Source organism: Furipterus horrens, unplaced genomic scaffold (assembly GCF_987537825.1).
Source record: "Furipterus horrens unplaced genomic scaffold, mFurHor1.1.pri manual_scaffold_5, whole genome shotgun sequence".
Lineage (NCBI taxonomy): Eukaryota > Metazoa > Chordata > Mammalia > Chiroptera > Furipteridae > Furipterus > Furipterus horrens.
This window is the reverse complement of record NW_028327175.1, coordinates 131,384,998-131,403,372: the sequence shown is the minus strand read 5'-3', so window position 1 is coordinate 131,403,372 and position 18,375 is coordinate 131,384,998. Positions and strand designations below refer to the sequence as shown.

The following is an 18,375-nucleotide window of genomic DNA, read 5'->3' as shown; positions in this document are numbered from 1 at the left end:
TGTTCATAGCAGCACTATTTACAATAGCCAAGTGCTGGAAACAGCCTAAATGCCCATCTATAGATGAGTGGATCAAAAAACTGTGGTACATTTACACAATGAAGTTCTATGTAGCACAAAGAAATAAGGAACTTCTACCATTTGCAACAACATGGATGGAATTAGAGAGAATTATGCTTAGCGAAATAAGCCAGGCAATGAAAGAAAAATACCTTATGCTGTCACCTATTACAGGAAACTAATGAACAACACAAACAAATGAGCAAAATTGAACCAGAGCTATGTAAACAAGAAGTAGACTAACAGTAACAAAGGCGGTGGTGGGAGGGAGAGAAGTGGGTAAGAAGGTGAAGGGTGAAGTCAAAGAACATGTATAAATGACCCACGGACATGGGCAATTGAGTGGTGACTGAATGTGGGGGAAGGGAAGGGCTGGGTACAGGGAAGCAAGAGGGGGAATAAAGTGAGACAACTGAAATGGAAAAACCAAAAAAATTTTTTAGTGGGGGGAAAAATGAAAATATGAAGAATGGAAATGCCAGTTCAGTGAATATTAGGACAAAGATTGTCCTTCACATTGTATATTTTTCTCCCCATCTGATCCCTCCAGAGTTTGGCATTCTAAACAAGTAAGTAATGACATAGGTTTCTTTGCATAGAACTAATAAGACCAGTTGTTAATAGAGGTTGCTCTTTTTTCTTTTTTTTGACCAAGTCTTTGACTGGAATGTCAAGCCTAAGGGAGACATGCTTGGGCTCAGGTTGTTAACAAAAAGCCCTGAGGAACTGCGAATAACTTTCAAAGGTAATAAAAGCCCGCGAGATAAAAGGCTTGGTACCATGGTTGGTTGTGCGGTCCACAGCAATCTTTCCAGGGAAGGAACAAAGGTTGTTTTCCTGAAAGATGGCTAGAAGGAACCTTAAGGCACAATGAAAAACCAGAAAGACTTGGAAAGGACAGGTGTGTACAGGCAAGGATGAATGCCAGATATGTGGCCCAGCTTCTGTGCCCTGAAAAGCAGACTGAGGGTCACCCTAAATGTTCCTTGGGTAAGTTCCAGCAAAGCAGAACTAAAGATCATAAGTGATCATTTGCTGCTCTTGTTATGTTTATGCAAATGAACAGGATAAATTAAAAATGGACTTAATGTAGTCCCTTTAAAGACGAGGGTAATCTTAGGGAGAAAAATCATTATTCAAGGAAAATCACAATGATCAGTAGTAGACTATAAAGTAGGGCAGCTAACCGTCTTAAAAGTTTCTTCTCATTTAAAATATGGTTTCACTTGAAAATTAAACCATGTCTGTGATATCATCAAAGATATTCAAGTTGCAGGCAAGTAGAATGTCAAGTGCCTTGCAACTGGATGTCTTTCCAATAAGACAGTCTTACAGATTTAGAGACTTGTTTGTAGGTTATGTTACATAAATTAACATGTTTTCTGTTTTCAAAGGGCATAAGCCTATGATCGCATTACCTGAGTGATTGTCTGTACACATAAGCCTCATTTAATCCTCTCTGCAGCGCTGCCTCCTGAGATCAATGGTTTGGCTGAACTAAATGGCTGAGTTGGTGAAGAATGGGGTGGTCTGTGGGCTTCACTTTAAAAATGGTTTCTCTTTTCTATCCTAATGGCTTGGACAAAAAGGACCCAGAGGTCTGAGAGGGGGGAAACCTAAACTATTTCCCTCAGCCCAAACTAAGTATAAAGGGCAAAAGTGTTTTGGACAGGTGAGAGGAGCCTAGCACACCTTCCTCCAAAAAAGCCCTTTTTTTCTTTTTTTTTCCCTAATGTGGAACATTGAAAAATTAATCCCTGCCTTTTTTCATCTAGTAGTTATGGATTGAATGATGTCTTTTAACCCTTTTTGCCAAATCTGTTGCCCCCAGAACACAACAAGGACACCAGCCTGTTAAACCAAGCTCGCCGTTGTCTGGAGACAGCCAACTGACCTGAAGTCTGCACGATCCTTCCCCATGTGGGAAGGCCACCCTCCGCTCCACACCCCCACTATTATTAGGGATTTCTGGGCCCAAGGGTAGGTAGGACGATGACCATGTCCAGCTTGAAGCAGCTAGAGGAGCTTGAGACCTTCGCCCATTGTCCTTTACAAGATTACAAAGGGTCTTAATATTTGAGAGGGAGGAATAGTTATTTTTTACGAACCATGGGTATGGACTTGGGGGTGGATTGCTGGGGGAGGGAGATGCTGGGTGGAGGGGAGTAAAGGGGATAAAATTGGAACTATTGTAACAATATAATTGATAAAATACATTAAAAAATAAAATAAAATAAAAAATAAAAATAAAAAAAAGAGGAGAGGAACACAAGTACAAAGGGAAATGAATAAATACACGTCAATAATAACCTTAAATGTAAACGGATTAAATGCTCCAATTAAAAGACATAGCGTAACGGAATGGATAAGAAAACAGGACCCACATATTTTCTGTCTACAGGAAACACACCTCAAAACAAAAGATTTACACAGACTGAAAGTACAGGGATATAAAAAAATATTCCAAGCAAACAGACCTGAAAAAAAAGCCGGGGTAGCAGTCCTCATATCAGACAAAACGGATTTCAAAGTAAGGGCAATTCTCTCTTTGTCTTTCAATGTTGCCATTTCAATTATGAGTGTCTGGAAGTGGGTCTGTTGGGGTTCATCTTCATTGGTACCCTTTCTTATTCCTAGACTTGTATGACTTTTTCTTTCCTCACGTTAGGGAGGTTTTCTGTCATTAGTTTTTCCAACAGGTTTTCTATCCCTTGCTCCTCTTCTTCTTCTGATATTCCTATGATACGGATATTATTGTTTTCCTGCAGCTGTCTTAAAACCTCTTCATTCTTTTCAGTCTTTTTTCATTGTTTTGCACTGTCTGGGAATTTTCTTCTACATTGTCCTCCAGCATGCTGATCCAATCTTATTCTTCCTCTTGCCTGCTTTTTATTTCATCTACTGTGTTCTTCAATTCAGAAATTGTATTCTTCATTTCCTCCTGCCTATTATTGTTAGCTTCTATGTCCTTTTTCATGCTGGTGTCATTCTCAGTAAGTTCCTTGTAGTTTCCCTGGAGTTCTTTGTAGTTTTCTTTAAGTTCACTGAACTCACTGAGCTTCCCTAAAATCCATGTTTTGAATTCCATATCTAATAGTTTGTTCACCTCTGTTTCATTTAGCATTTTTCCCGGGGATTCCTCCTTTTCTTTCAATGTGGTGTGGTTTCTCTGTGTCCCCATTTTTGTGGCTCTTCTTGTTTGCTGCTGCTTCTTAGATTGATCTGTACTTCCTGGATCTGCCCCTGGTGGTGTAAGATCGTGTACCAGTCTGGGCCTAGGCAGCCTACTGGAGACTACCAGAGATCTACTGCCTTTGTCTGTCGCCTTTAGTTGTAAATATATTCAATCTGCGATCAGCCATCAGGCTTACACACCAGGGTGGGGCAGATTAATTCCTGTGGGTGGAGCTTTTACTTCTTCTCAGGCTGATAGCACTTGGAGGGGAATGGTCTGCCTGCAGCATGGGGAATGAGTCAGCGCTGTCATCCAGCCAGCCGCTCCCTCAGTTCTCCCCTAAAAGCCACTGCCCCAAACTCTCCCCAAGTGTCTCTCGTCCTCTCTGCCCTACCTCTGCTCAAGCTCAAGGTAAGTGGTGCCAAAATATTTTCATATGTACTGCTTTAGAGCTCTTTTTCTTCAGCTGTTTCTTTCAGGCCTGCAAAAAACCCTGTGGCTTTTTGCTTTTCAGAGCTGGATGCTATTTTACTTTCCGCTCTATTACTGTAGGATGGGAAGCCCAGCTGGGGATTTAGACCATGCCTTTCTCCGGGCGAACCCCTGGCTGCTGAGCTGCTTCTCAGTCCCTTCAGCTGCCACCCGTGGTAGCCCAGCCAGCCCTTTCGTGTGTCTGCACTTCCTACTGGTCACATTGTGATGAAGCAGCCTTTTGTGTCTCTCCGTGGTTATAAGACTTCTCTCCAGCTAGTGCTCAGTTGGTTATTCCAGATGATTTCTCCACAGTTAAGGTGCAAATCCAGACTGGTCCTGGGAAGAGGTTAGTGAGCTTCCACTTACTCCTCTGCCGTCTTGGATCTGTGGGAATTGGTAATCTTATTCTTTATTGTTTCTTCCTGTGTTACCAAGGGTAAGAAAACCTTTTAATGTCAAGAGTATAAAAATATCAATCTGTACACTCTTTTGGGCCTTTTATGAATCTGAGTTGTACATTTTATTTATTTTCTTTTTAAATTATGTTTTATTGTTTATGCTGTTACAATTGTCCCAATTTTCCCCCTTTGCCTCCCTCCACGAAGTGCCCCACTCTTTTAGGCTATCTGCAAATCATGGAGAAATCACAAAAAGTATACTGATGAGAAGAGAGCTCCAGGATGAGGAAAAACAAAGGCAATGGGAAAAGGCAGGAAGCTCCAGACAACAGCACTTCAACCATCAGGATTTTTAATGCCATTCTTTCCTGTCCAAATTCCCTCTTGAGAAGGCCAGGATTATATAAAAGTGCATTTGTAAAAGGCTTAAGGCATTTTAGAGAGACTTTATCTAATGGATGCCCAAAAACAACTTTTCATCCTCTCAGTATCATGAGACTTGATTGCCTGTGTTTTTGTGGCTCTTCAAAGAAGTCCCAAGAAATAAAACTCTTGCCCCATGTGTTGAGTGATTTTCAGGGCTTACAATTTCTCAGTGCGTTAGTCATATCTTCAATTAAGAAGAAAAATCTAATTTCTTATCTAAAAAATGCTATTTTCTCTCCAAATTCATTGGGTATGTGCAGAACAATTTTTTTTCTAGGCTTACCCACATACCCACTTTACTCTGAGGAAATAGGATAAGGGTCACCTGGCCTATACCCTGACCTTCCCAAGAAACCTTTATATAGTCCTATTCCTGACATCTGACCCTATTCTGTGCTCCCTACCTGGTAAGAAGCCCATCCAAGAGCCCTGCAGCTTGTCAGTTGGGGAGCAAACATGTAAATTCCAGATAATTGCAAAGCCTCCTCACCTACCTTGATCTGGTGTGCTAAAGGAATGGAAGGGAAGATCTCTCTCCACCAGACCAAAGTATCCTCCTCCTGGCCCCTCAAAATTCTTTGTTGCTTCAAATTATTTTTTCCCACAGTCTCTGTTTGAAATATTTGCTCTTTGCTTCAGAGACCTAATTAAAGAACACATAGTCTTTGCTCATGCAGCTATTTTCCACTCAGGGTACTTTATTCAAGAACAAGACATGGTGGTCATAAATTAGTTTTATTTACTTGCAGCAAGTAAAGGAGAGAAGGAATTTATATTCAATGCTCTGTCTTCTGAAGAAACTTAGCCTTTAACATTTAGCAAGAATAACATGTAGTAAGAACTGCCCAGATACCGAAACCCTTGTCCTATCTTACAATGCCCCCTCCCCTGAGATTTTTCACTCCTCTTTCTTAAAGGAACAGGAACAAGGGTCACACATTTGTAACTGCTTCCTGCTGAAAATGGACAGAGTAAGTGCTGAAGGAGTGAAATTCTCTGGCTGCATGACAAGGTCTTGGGGTCTCCTAGGTTCTGGGATTCCTGAGAACCAGAGTACATAAAGAGAACACTACTCTAACATGAGACATGCATTATAAGAGGTGAGGCAGAAGTGTGAAAAATCAAGGAGGCAGAGACCCTTCTATTCATAAACTCACACTTTGGTGGGGATCTAATGAGCAAAGTGGACTAGAGTGACACCTTCCCTAAGAAGATGCCAACAAGGTAGAGAAGGGGGAAGATGCTGTCATATCTGAATCTCTTCCCATATGATCCAGGACACCAAACCATACTTTTAATTAAGGAATCACTTAAGCTGTTAGATCTGCCCAGGACTTTGAAGGACAGGTAGGAGCAGGGCAAGAAGTGACTAGGTAGAAAGGGAGAGCCAAGTGGATAAAACAGTAACCCTAGAGGGGGAAGGGATGCCAGATATGGCAGTTCTACACAATATCCAGGAGGTGTACCCTAGTTTCTCAAGCACACTGATGCTTGCCATGTGGCTGTAAAGAGCTGCACCTTGCGACTTCCGGCCAAGATGGAGGCCTAGACTTACAAGCACCATCTCCCTCCACAACTAAGAAGGAATACAACTACTGCAAAACGAGAAATAACCAGAAGTTCCAGAAAATAAAGCTACATGGAAGTCCAACGTATGAAGTTATAAATAAGTGGTGCTCATCCAGATGGGTAGGAGGGGTGAAGCTGGGGCAAAGAGGTCAAGCTGTGTTGGTGGCAGCAGCTGCGGTGGCAGCAGCTGCAGCGATGACAGCAGGATGGCAGTAAGCACAGACACCCATATTTAAGGGGAGGTGAGAAGTGCCTGGGGAGCACCCCTGGAGCACACCTGGCTAAAGACCAAACCTGTCAGCTCGCGATTCCAATGCCAGGGAAGGCAGACCTGCATTGCCTCAGACTGTGAGGACCAGAGAGGGTGGAGACAATAGAGGAGGCTCCTGGTCCCTCGGCGGAGAGTGAACGACAGGAATCCATCTTGGACCCCTGCCCCCACACAAAATGCAACAGAGTGGTTAAAAGGGTCTCCCAATAGTGATGAGTGCATGGGGTTCAGCCCCCTGTAGCGCAGAAGGTGTGACAGCTCTGCCCAGGAAACAAAGGTAAACACAAAACTGTAAGGATGGCACAGATCATGATAGAGATCCCGGTGATGCAGCTGACCAGCCAGCAAATATATAATCTAATGGCTCAGCATATAGGAAATCTTTCTGAAGCACAGTTCAGAGCTTTGGTTATAAAAATGCTTACAGACCGAACAGCAGATCTTAAACAAGACGGGGAAGGAATGAAGGCTAGTCCTGCCTAAATGAATGAAAACACATACAAAACTAGTGGTGAGGGAGAGAAAACCAGGTATCAAATCAACAAATTGGAATGTAGGGAAGGAACAAAGAGTCAACCAGTACAGAAAGAGGAAATGAAAAGTGAGGAAAATGAAGAGAGGTTCAGAAACCTATGGGACAGCTGCTATAAGCGGGCCAACATCAGAATCATAGGGTTGCCAGAAGGTGAAGAAGAAGAACTAGAAATAAAAAAATTATATGAAAAAATAATGAAGCAGAACTTCCCTAACTTGAGGAAGGAAATAGACTTATAGGTCCAGGAAGCACAGAGAGTTCCAGAACAACTGGACCCAGGAAGAACCACACCAAGAAACATTATAATCAAAATGTCAAAAATTAAGGATAAAGAGAATCTTAAAAGCAGCAAGAGAGAAGAAGAGAATTACATACAAAGGGGTCCCAATAAGACTATCAGCTGATTTCTCAAAAGAAACTGCAGGCAAGAAGGGATTGGCTAGAAATATTCAAAGTAATGAAAAGCAAAAACCTACAACCATGATTACTCTATCCAGCGAAGCTGCCATTCAGAATAGAAGGGCAGAGAAAGTGCTTCCAGGACAAAGTAAAACTAAAGGAGTTCATCAGATCCAAACCACTGTCATATGAAATATTAAAGGGACTTGTTTAGGAGAAAGAGGATCAAAACTATGAACATTAAGATGAAAACTGTATCACAACAACCAACAACAGAAGCTAGGGAATCTAAACAAAGGCAAACTAAATAGGCAACGAGAGTGGGAAAAGAATTATAGGAATGGGGAACATTTTGGGGGGAGGTCAAGGGGAAGGGGGGGAAAGGGAAGGAGATGGTACATAAATTAAGAAGCACAGTAAGAGGGAGTGGAGTAGATAGGAAGATGTTGAGAAGAACTATATGCACAACCAATGGGCATGGACTAAGGGGGGGACAACTGGAGGGAGGGGTGTCACTGTATGGAGGAGAAGAAAGGGAAAAGAAACTGGGACAACTGTAACAGCATAATCAATAAAGCATATTCAGGAAAAAAAAGAAGAGCTGCACCTTGTAAGGCACCTGGGCCTAGAGAGGAGCACAACTTAGGAAGAAGTCCTGACATGGCCCTCTGCATCTGCTCTCTTAGATGCACCACAAAAAAGCCCCTCTATCCCCACCCCCATGATGGCAGCAGACACTTTCAGGGAATACAAACTCTGTGTGTATGTGTACAGGAGAAGGGTAAGGCCAAATATGTGAGGCCACACTGTTTAGGCCCCAGCACAAGGCCTTCTATGATCAGACATCTTTTTAGACACCATCCCCTAGTTAGCCAGCTACACAGCTGCAGCTCAAAGACTAAAAGACCTGAAAATCAAGATACAGGAAGAAACCACCAGTCATTCTATACCTCTTTGTCCACCAAATCCACTATGCAATGTGATGAGCCTTGAGATGAACAGATCACCTGAGCCCTACATAACCCACAGACTGGTTCCTCCACTCATTGTCCCTAGTTTGAAAACATTAGGAGCTGAGGACTGAAAGTGAGGAAAAGAAACAGCTGTGGGCACATGTTGTAATCAAACAGGAGGGGAAAGTAAAGAGAGTCAGCATGCCATGAGGAGCTGCTCACATGAGACACTGCCCAGCCTCACCTCTTCCCTCTGGCCCAGATGCCCACACAGCAGTCATCTCCTACTACATTTACAGGCCCCAGCTCCTCTCAGTCCTCTGGCTCCTGGACTCTGAGAAAATATGGGCTGAGAAGGCCTCCCCAAGTCTGGCCCTCCATGCTCCAGAGAAGTGGGACTATGAAAAGCAGAGGACAGGCCCAGGCTACATACAGGGTTTAACAGCTTAGCCCACCTGCCACAATTCAGACCCAATCTGCTAAAAAAGGAGGTTCTGAGTGATGTGGCCTCCCTGCACCTGTCTCCCTTCCAGTTCACACTCAGCAGTACAGTATTCTGTTCCTAAACTTCTCTGGCTGCCTCTGCTGTGAAAAAACACTGGGCTGCTCCACCTTGTTTCCACAGCAGGGCAACTGCCCAGTCAGCCCATTTCACTACCAGTCAGCACTCTCTCAAAGCCATAGGGCCCTGTGTCCAGGCTGAGGAGGAGCCACTCCCCAAAGACAGGACACAGCTTAGAAGTACCTCATTCTGCCTGTGGAGGCAGAGAGCAAGTTCTCTCCCCTCAACCTGCCCCACCTCCAGCTACACCACAGCTTTGGATTAAAGAAGGGGAGCTAATAGGTTGCTACTCCGAAAATAAGCTGAGGTCTCAGTACTCTTCTGAACTTGATTGGGCTCTGACATAGGAAATACATGGATGTGCACTTGCCCAGAGTCAGTGACCTCAAAACCATCATTGCAGATAAATGGACAGGGAACCAGCAAATTACTTACTAAAAGCAATTTATTTTCCTGTGTCATTTCCACCTTTGTCCTACAGTATGAGGTTAGGAAGCCAAACCTTTTGGCTTCTGCTACTCAAAATACATACCTTTGGTTGATTCTACCTGCTTCATTTTGCAAGTCCAGTACATTTACATATAAGACAAGGCCACAAAAAGAACAAAATCCAACTTCTTAAGGACAGACCATCACACAATCAGACCAGAGATTAAGACCTGAGGATGTCTTAGATCAGTGGTCTCCAACCTTTTTTGGCATCAGGTACTGGTTCTGTGGAAGACAGTTTTTCCACACTGTGGGGAGTGGGGACAGGAGGAGGAGCTCAAGCAGTAACTCAAGGGAAGCTTCAAAACTTCACTAGCTCGCTCGCCCTGCGCCCAGTTCCTAACAGGCCACAGACAGTACCGTTCCACGACCCAGGGATTGGGATCACCTATCTTAGATTTGCCAGCAGGCATTCCTCAGCTCCCCAGAGTTAGACCTACCTGAGGTTCCTGCCCAACCAACCAGAAAACAAGCAGGAACTAGAACTGAAACTACCTTTCTGACACCCTCTGCCCAAAACGAGAAAAAAACGCAAATTAAAGCGACCCTAGGGCGGACCTACCAGCCTCCCTTCTGAAGCACTGAATGAAACAGATTCAGGGGCCCACAGGCCAGGCAGCCATTCTGGTGGTCAGCAACGAGGGAAAACCTCCCACTGGGTAAGCCCCCAGAAGAGTTGCTGCTGCCAACTTCTTGATCAAGCATCCACACAAGGCCAAGAGAGAGGGAGACTTTTTGAGTCCCATATGGAGTTGCCAAATTTGTTACCAAACTCAAGGAGTTAACTGCTTTGGGTGCTTTATTCAAGATTAAGCTGTGGTTGTCACAAGGTAGTTTTATTTACATGCAGCAAGTAAAATAGGGGATTCATTTCCAAAGATCTAGCTTCCATAGAGACGCTTAGCCTTTCACACAGTGATTCAACATATAACCCTTACACATAACTCCTAAGCACCCAAGGCTTTACCAACCAACTTGACCCCAAAACTTTGTTTCCTTCCACAGTACCCTGCAAAAGCACTGTATTTCTCAGTTCCTGGCTCAGCAGAGGATTTCACTAGACTGTCCATTTCGCCTGGCTCTATCTAAAGATAAGTCCTTACCTTAGGCGGAACGGTGGGACATCCTGAGGAACTACATATCCCACAGTGCTCCAGAAAAGCTGGGCGCTGAGGTCCGCGACCTGGAGGGCGGGATTATGCAGAGCCTCCTGGGAGTTGTAGTCTAGTTGACTCCGCGGCCCGCGCTGGCCTTTGTCTGCCTGTGGGCTTGAGGGCCTGTGGTGAGTGAGGCTGCTGTCAGGTCAGTGCCCCGAGGCGAGCCAGGGTCACTCTGGTAGGCGGCCCCCTGGGCCCTCCATCGCCCTGAGGGCCTGGAGCAGGGCAGGCCTGCCGGCTGTGAGGGAGGCCAGCCCTGAGGGGAAAAGTCTGCAGCTGCAGAGAAGGGTCCAGCTGGACCTGAGGAAGGGTGGGGGGACGGCTTGAGGGCCAGGACGCTGGGCGTGCCTAGGGGATGGTGCTCAGGAGGGAGGGAGAGGCTGCTCCGAGGAGCCGGGGCCCTTCGACGAAGGTTCGGCATGGCGTGTGGAAGGCCCCTCGCCCTGGAATCGCGGGAGAAGGGGATGGGGGAGGATTGCGGGGCGCGCAGGGGCAGCGGACGAGTGTACACTGGCCCAGCCGTGAGGGTTTCAGAACATGGACAGGAGGCTTGTATTCTCTCTAGGGAGGGTAAGTGGGAGAAAGGACAAAGTGGATTCAGTTGTGTGGAGCAAATCACGCCTCCAAGAATCCGCTAATCCTGAAAGTATCCCCCAGTAGGCTCCGGAGACGGCAAAGTCACCCCTTCGTCTCCTCCTCTCCTTCTGAGAACTCTCAACTTTAGACCTTAAATATACAGGTATTGTCAGAGACCCTTAACATTTGGTTCTTTTATTGTCCCAAGAACTACTTGATATGAAACTGTTAATAACCTATTTATTAAGTGAGGAAATGGAGTTAGAGCTTTTTGGTTACTTGCCCAAGGTCACGGGAGGGGGCGGGGGTGGAGAGTGGAGAACCAAGTCTCTCATAGCCTAATTCTGAGCTTTTCGAAAGGATAAATAACCTTTCTGCTAGGAAAAACAATATTTACTATGATGAAACCACTTTCTCCAAAAGCTTAAGGAAATTAATTCCTCAGACATGTAATTTAGGGAGAAAAATAAGACAATTTCCCTTTATTAATCAAGGAAGTTCCTGAGATGCAGTTGAGTTTGTTACTTGTTGAAGAGCTCACAGTATGTGGAGAAGCAGAGCTATAAGTTCTACCCACTTGTTCTGACCAAATTCTATTTGCTGAATTACCCAGGGACAGAGTCCAACCTCAGGCAGCAGGTACCAGATACTTTCCACTAACTGTTGGTAGATGTGCATTTGTTGAGCGGTAACACCTTGAATTTTCCAATTAATGTCCTGTAGCACCCTGACACTCTTAATAGGGGATTTTTTTATAGCTTGTACTCCCGATTGGAGGTGAGTCCTCCAAATAAGAATTTTAAATGCCTCTTCAGGCACCACAACAAGTAGCAGAATGTGCAGTTGACAAGACCAGGTGCTTCAGTTAAGAAAACAAATTGTTACATCACACTGCTATTTCATTAACTCAGGTAGCCAGCTTTTTTTTTTTTTTCTTTAATCCTCATTGGAGGATATGTTTATTGGTTTTAGAGAGAGAGGAAGGAAGAGAAGAGAAACATCAAGGTGAGAGAGAAACAGCAATCGGTTTCTTTTTGAATGTGCCCCAACCAGGGATGGAACCTGCAACCCAGGTATGTGCCCTGACCAGGAATGGAACCTGCAACCTTTTGGTGTACAGGAAGCACAACACTCTAGCCAGCTGAGAGCCACCTGGCCAGGATGGTGGCTAGCATTTTCATGAGACATAATAGAAGGAAACAAAGATTATACACTGTATGACTATATAAAGTATAAGAATGCAGTAATCAGGATCCTGAAGTAAAAAGAGAATACTCCAAAGAAAAAGTGTAGAAAAAGATAATATAGGGCAAGAGAATTCCTAGGATCTAGAAGAGTAGTAAAGTAATGCCAAGTCCTGTTCCATTCTGTTCTCTTTTATAAAAATTCCCACCAGCTCTTTAGTGATGAGCTAGAGAATTGTCTAGTGTGAAGGCATAGGCTTTGGATCCAGAAAATCTTGGATTTGAATCTTTCTTCCACCTCAGCTCCTTACTGACTGATAATCTGGGCAAGTTACCCACCCTAGTTAGAATACCTTGGGTTTGGTTTTGGAATCCACAGTAGGTCTTCCAAGTATGGACAAGTATTTAGCACTTGATTTAGAACTGGTATTCTCATATCCTGAGAAGTAGGAGAGGGAAGGGTCTAGATCTGGAGCCGCCTAAGAATGGTTTAAAGGTAACATATGAAACCTCTTATTCTCTCCTTATAATTTAGGGGGAATTGGAGAGGAGAGCTACAGCCATATCCATTGTAGAACCAATCATGAAGGCTGAATGTTGATTTCTTTTTTCTTTTTTTTTTTTTAAGATTCTGAATTCCTTTGGAGGCTATCCAAATAGCAGATGGTTAGATGGGGAAGGAATTGGGAGATTCTATTCACATGCCAATGCTAAGGAACAAATAGGAGTGCCCTTTATCTTAAGGGTTGGCAGGAAAAGAGAGATATGTGTTTTTGTATTCTCTGCTTTTCCACCTCCTGCTTCCTCCTGGGCTCATTTGTGTGTGGTCATGGTACCTCTAAGGCCATTTTGCTGTTACATTTTAGGTGACTGACATTACATCAGGCCATCCAGAGTTCCTCCATTTACTCATACCCCAAAATGGAGCTCATGTTGACTTTAATCTTTTCACCCATCAGTTCTCCTGCTCTTTCCTATTTTTGTTGTTCTGTTTTGGTTTTGTTTGGTTGGTATTTTCCTCCTCAGGTGCTCAAGAATAGCCTATGGAAACATCATATGAAGAGTTGGTGATTAAGGTCATACAGCAGAAGTGGACATGTTTGGATTTCCAACAGCTACCCTGCTGGACTGTCATGGAAGATATGCCCAGAATGTAGCATTTTTCAGTGAGTGAGTCCTGTTCCTGTCCTCAGGGACAGTTGATCACTGCCCCTACCCCCAGCACTGGTTGGCAGGCTAAGGAAGCAAAGGAGATATTCCTTTGGTGGAGGAATATCTGAGAGTTAAAGGAAAAGCCAGAAAGCTGGAGTTAGAAATAACAGAAATAGCAAAAGGACAATCCTAATATGGTGGTAAACTTGAAGTAGTCTCTCAGAGAATGGATAAGCAGCTTTAAATCTCAGTGCAGTCACTGAGTAAAGAAGGGTAAGGCAGAGGAACAATGAAAAAAGTCTCCTTAGGATGACTCCAAGAAAACTGTTAATAGTGATAAATTGGACCCATATTTAAAGGGCAGTTGAAGGCTCAGATAAAAGGCAATATTGGAAAATACTGTCAATTGTTACATAGGAAGTGTTTGAGAATAACTTCCAAACAAATTGATTTCAATGCCACCATAACTTAGTAAACTGAAGTAACATTAATTTTAAATGGAAAAATTCCTTGGATCAGATTCTATAGTTGTTCTGGCTAGATCTGTAGTATCAGACAAGTTATTTAACTTCCTTGAACTACAGGGTCTTCATCTGCAAAATAGGACAATAAACTACCCTCAAGGCTAGCAGGAATGAGACATAATAGGTATAAAGTACCAAGGATTCCACTATATATTTTCTGACATCGTGGAGTTTACTCCACTGTCAAGAAAGCAGACTAGTGCAGAAGTGGATTTCTCATGAAGCTAAGGAAGTCTAAGTTTCAGGATTCCGCTCTTGCATTGATCTCTTCAAGGCCCTGTTCCTACTTTTATAACTTTTTTGTAATGGAGTGCCTCCACAATTTTAAAGCTTTAGGCCCTGCACAACCTGGATCCCCACCTAAGTGAAGTCAGATAAAATTTGCATATAGGGCTCTATGTGATACTGTGTGGCTTTCTTAATTTTTCTGAGTCTGGAGATATTTATGTCTACCTCAGAATTATTTGAGAGTCTAAATTTAAAAAATGTAGAGGTAGTACACTGCTGTGGAGCATACCTGTGTTTGAATCCCAGCCCTAAGCTTATCTACTGCATGATCTTTGACAACCTCCCTATGTTCTCATCTCCTTTATAGCAATCTCATAGATTGTTTTCAGGATTAAATTATCTATGCAAAGTTCACTATATAATGTCTGGCACCTAATAAGCACTCAACAAAGCATTGTGTGTTTTTTTTCCCTTTTCTTCTCACTCAGCATATTGGTACATTTTACATGACTTCCCTCTCATTTTACTTACTAGATGTGATGACAGAGGCCCACCAAAAATATGATCATTCTGAGGCCACAGGATCCTCAAGCTGGGATTTCCAGAATTCTTTCAGGAGAGAGAAGCTGGAACAAAAATCCCCAGATTTTAAGACACTACAGGAAGATTCCCGTGGAGTGAGACAGAGGGTCTATGACTGCCAGGAATGTGGAAAATCCTTCAGGCAGAAGGGCAGTCTAACATTACATGAGAGAATCCACACTGGTCAAAAGCCCTTTGAGTGTACCCATTGCGGAAAAAGCTTCAGGGCCAAAGGCAATCTTGTTACACACCAGCGAATACACACAGGAGAGAGGCCCTATCAGTGTAAGGAGTGTGGGAAAAGCTTTAGTCAACGAGGTAGTCTGGCTGTTCATGAAAGACTCCACACTGGACAGAAACCCTATGAGTGTGCTATTTGTCAGAGAAGTTTCAGGAACCAGAGTAACCTTGCTGTTCATAGAAGAGTTCACAGTGGTGAGAAGCCCTATAGATGTGATCAGTGTGGAAAAGCCTTCAGTCAGAAAGGAAGCTTAATTGTTCACATCAGAGTCCATACAGGACTAAAACCATATGCATGCATACAATGCAGGAAGAGTTTCCATACCAGGGGAAATTGTATCCTGCATGGCAAAATCCACACAGGAGAGACACCATATCTATGTGGCCAATGTGGAAAAAGCTTCACTCAGAGAGGAAGTCTGGCTGTGCACAAGCGAAGTTGCTCACAAAGACTCACCCTTTAACCACATTCTTCAAAGGGAATTCTCTTTATGAATTAAGAGTACAAAATCTTCTGAGATCAGGCAGCCTATCCAATTCTATGGAGTGAATGAAGATGCTCAGAAAGACCATCATTGAGTAGGACAAACTGAATTTTCTTTCTTCCAAATGAGTATGAAAAATAAATGTCTTGTTTATCATCATCATGATGTTTATCATTTCTGCCAGTTTATTTTGATCTAATTTCCCAAAGTACTTCCATTAATCTAGTGTACACTCGGATATTATTCTGTGTATAGCAGATACAGATTTTATATTTTTAATTGACGCTATCAGCCTTTTTAAAAACTTATATAAATCTGAAGGTTTTTTTTCTTTACATATTCAAATTAATCTTTTTTGCATTTAAGACTATTGGGCAGAAATTATGAGGTAAATCTAACTACTTTAATAATGCTCTTATTGAACATTGTATTAGCTAGATGATAGTCCCCAGTAGTCTAACAAATCACTCATGTCCATAGCAGAGGCTCTAGCCTTTCCTTACAACAGTTTCCTTTTTAAGCTTGCAAAGATTTGAAGTCTATGTACTGTGATTTACTTCAATCCTAAATACTAAAATAGATATAATTTGCCTATAGCCAAGGAGCAGAAAACTGCAATTTTTTGAGAATCCTAGACCTATTATGATGCTCTCTATTAAACTAACTCCTCCCTGGGAGAAAATGCCATTCACGCCTTTTTTGACAAAAGTAGCAGTGTCTCAGGGTTGAGGTCATCTAGAAAGGACATAACTGTCCTTATTACTGAGCCCAGATTCTTAGTCAGTAATGAAGATCCAATCCTCCAACAATACTATTGTCTTCCTCCTACACATAAACAGACACACAAGTGAAGAAATTTGGAAGGATAATCCACTAATATATTTTTTTATCTCTAGTGGATGAAACTTGAAGGATATTAGAAGAAATCGGTTTTGAGGGAGAATTTCCTTTTTTATTAACCTTAGCCATCTATATAAATTTTCATTGTAAATACTGGGTTGGCCAAAAAGTCCATATGGTTTTTTTCCATAAAATAAAAGACACATTATTTTTCATCAATGACTATTGATTTGGATATTTTGAGTATGTTGGCTTCTAGTGGGTAGAGGCCATAGGTGTTGCCAAACATCTTCTAATGCATAAGAGAGCCCGACAGCCAAGACTTATTTGACCACAATGTCAATAGTACAAAGAAACTTCTCAAACCACTTTTGACACATTCAATTAGTCACAGCACCTTCTCCATACACTGCACAAATCTTTTTTGCATTTCAGTTGCAGTTTTACCTTTCTTGAAATAATAAAGCACCATGCGCCAAAAATGTGTATCTTCTTCCATCTTCAATATTTAAATGGCTGCACAAAAATCACCATTTCTGATGTTTTTTAAATTTATGCTGATATGACAGCTGTCATAATACAATCTTAACAAAATTGTTTCGAATGAAGTTAAAGACAACTAAACATTACTAGAGCCATCATGCAGAAATAAACTAAATGAACTTTTTGGCCAACCCAATCTTTATGTAATTTTTAAAAATGAGCATTTTTGGTCAAAATGGTAGAATGTGGAAACACTGCTTGCCTCTTCACATGACCACATTAAAATTACAACTAAATTTTAGAACAACCACTCTTGAGAACCACCTATGGACCAGCTGGACAGAACTCCTCTAAAAATATAAAGTAACTCCAAGAGTGACAAGAGGGGCAGAGATGTGAAACAAGGTGGTCCCAGACCCACCTGTGGAGATTAAGGATTGGGAGGAATATCTCAGGTGTAAAGTCTCACCCTTCCCCCACCAAAGAGCAAGGTGTTCTGATACACTACTTCCCAGCCCAGAGACCAGATCCAGGAAGAGGAGTCCCCACAATTTCTGGCTATGAAAAATCAGCAGGGATTCCATATGGGTAAGACTGAAGGCTGCTGTAGACTCGGGCTTTCTCTTAGAGAGCCCAAGCAAACATTCATAAACACTAGCCCTAAGCTCCAGCAAAGGAGCAGCAAAGTACCAGGGACATAGAGAGAGGAACTGAATCATCTGGCAGCAGCTCTCTTTTCCAGGACAGAAATGTTGGGCACCATTGTCCACAGTTGAGCCCACCCCACACACAGCCTGGGCAGCACAGTAGGAACTGCTGGAAGGCGCCATTATTCCTTTGTTGAGGCCTCCCCATACCCACCAGCAAGTGAAGGCAGGCACCAAATCTGAGCCTCCATCAACCTAGCTAACACCTCTCACTCCACCCTGATGAATCCCTGAGACACCGCCCCACCCAAATCATGCCACAAGCCTGAACAAATTTCAACAGTTTTTCCACACAAGCAACCACCCTTGGTCCGTGCTACAGACATTACTAAAATCTCCCAAAAGTCCACAAAGCCCAAACAAGCAGCACTTGGCCTCAGCATGCCCAGTGCCTCTTGCTAAGCAGCCCCAAACCCGGCATATGTGGCAACCAGCATCAGATCATAGCATCGCCTCTCCCAAGTGCTTCTAAAGCCAGCACAGCTAGCTACCAACCATAAATCACTTTACAACTCTTACCAGGTAGTCCACAGCCTGGCAAAGCAGCAGCTAAACTTAATCTGCACCAGAGCCCATCCCAAAAGTCCCCAGCATAGTGCAAAGCAGACTGGCAAGGAGCAGAGTAGAGCTGTCTAGCCTGAGAGGATCCTGGCCCCAGGGCTGTATCACAGCGATATTGTATCACAAGTGAGTTGTTTTACATTGAATCAAGTTTCCTTCTTCACTGCATCCCAAACTGGGAATTCCTGTTGGCGTTGAATTGGCACTAACGACTATCGGCTGACAATATGAACAGGTGAAAAATTAAAACAGGGACTTCTGGTATCAGCCAAGGTGGAATAGCCCCATTTCTCCCAAGTCCTCCCTCCTAAAACTAAAAACTCCTGGTTAGAGTTCTGACGGCTG

The 18,375-nt window shown here is 43.1% G+C and overlaps 1 protein-coding gene and 1 long non-coding RNA gene across 4 annotated transcripts in view; one reads left to right on the top strand and one right to left on the bottom strand.

Annotated features, from left to right (window-relative positions):
* Positions 1-10,771, bottom strand: part of LOC150009845 (uncharacterized) — a 61,661-nt gene extending 50,890 nt beyond the window's left edge. Inside the window, exon 1 of the long non-coding RNA XR_016511206.1 lies at positions 10,415-10,771. This is a non-coding gene — a long non-coding RNA (uncharacterized LOC150009845). The remainder of the gene's footprint in view (positions 1-10,414) is intronic.
* Positions 10,533-15,598, top strand: ZNF32 (zinc finger protein 32). 3 transcript variants are annotated; one of them, XM_090277829.1, is made up of 4 exons: positions 10,533-10,613; positions 12,017-12,117; positions 13,255-13,394; positions 14,667-15,598. In XM_090277829.1, the coding sequence occupies exons 3-4, from the start codon at positions 13,325-13,327 to the stop codon at positions 15,416-15,418; spliced, it is 822 nt and encodes a 273-aa protein (XP_090133955.1). In that variant the 5' UTR covers positions 10,533-10,613; positions 12,017-12,117; positions 13,255-13,324; the 3' UTR covers positions 15,419-15,598. The 3 variants fall into 3 exon arrangements, with proteins under 3 accessions (XP_090133955.1, XP_090133956.1, XP_090133957.1); XM_090277830.1 differs by having other exon boundaries at positions 10,572-10,593; XM_090277831.1 differs by lacking the exons at positions 10,533-10,613; positions 12,017-12,117 and having other exon boundaries at positions 13,333-13,398.
* The last annotated feature ends 2,777 nt before the right edge of the window (positions 15,599-18,375 follow it).

What these genes read in the sequence shown, in the direction of transcription:
- ZNF32 (XM_090277829.1), top strand. Translation starts at nt 13,325, where the DNA reads ATGTTTGGATTTCCAACAGCTACCCTGCTGGACTGTCATGGAAGATAT. An exon ending in CCAGAATGTAGCATTTTTCA is followed by an intron (nt 13,395 to 14,666) that starts GTGAGTGAGTCC and finishes TTTACTTACTAG; the next exon opens with ATGTGATGACAGAGGCCCAC.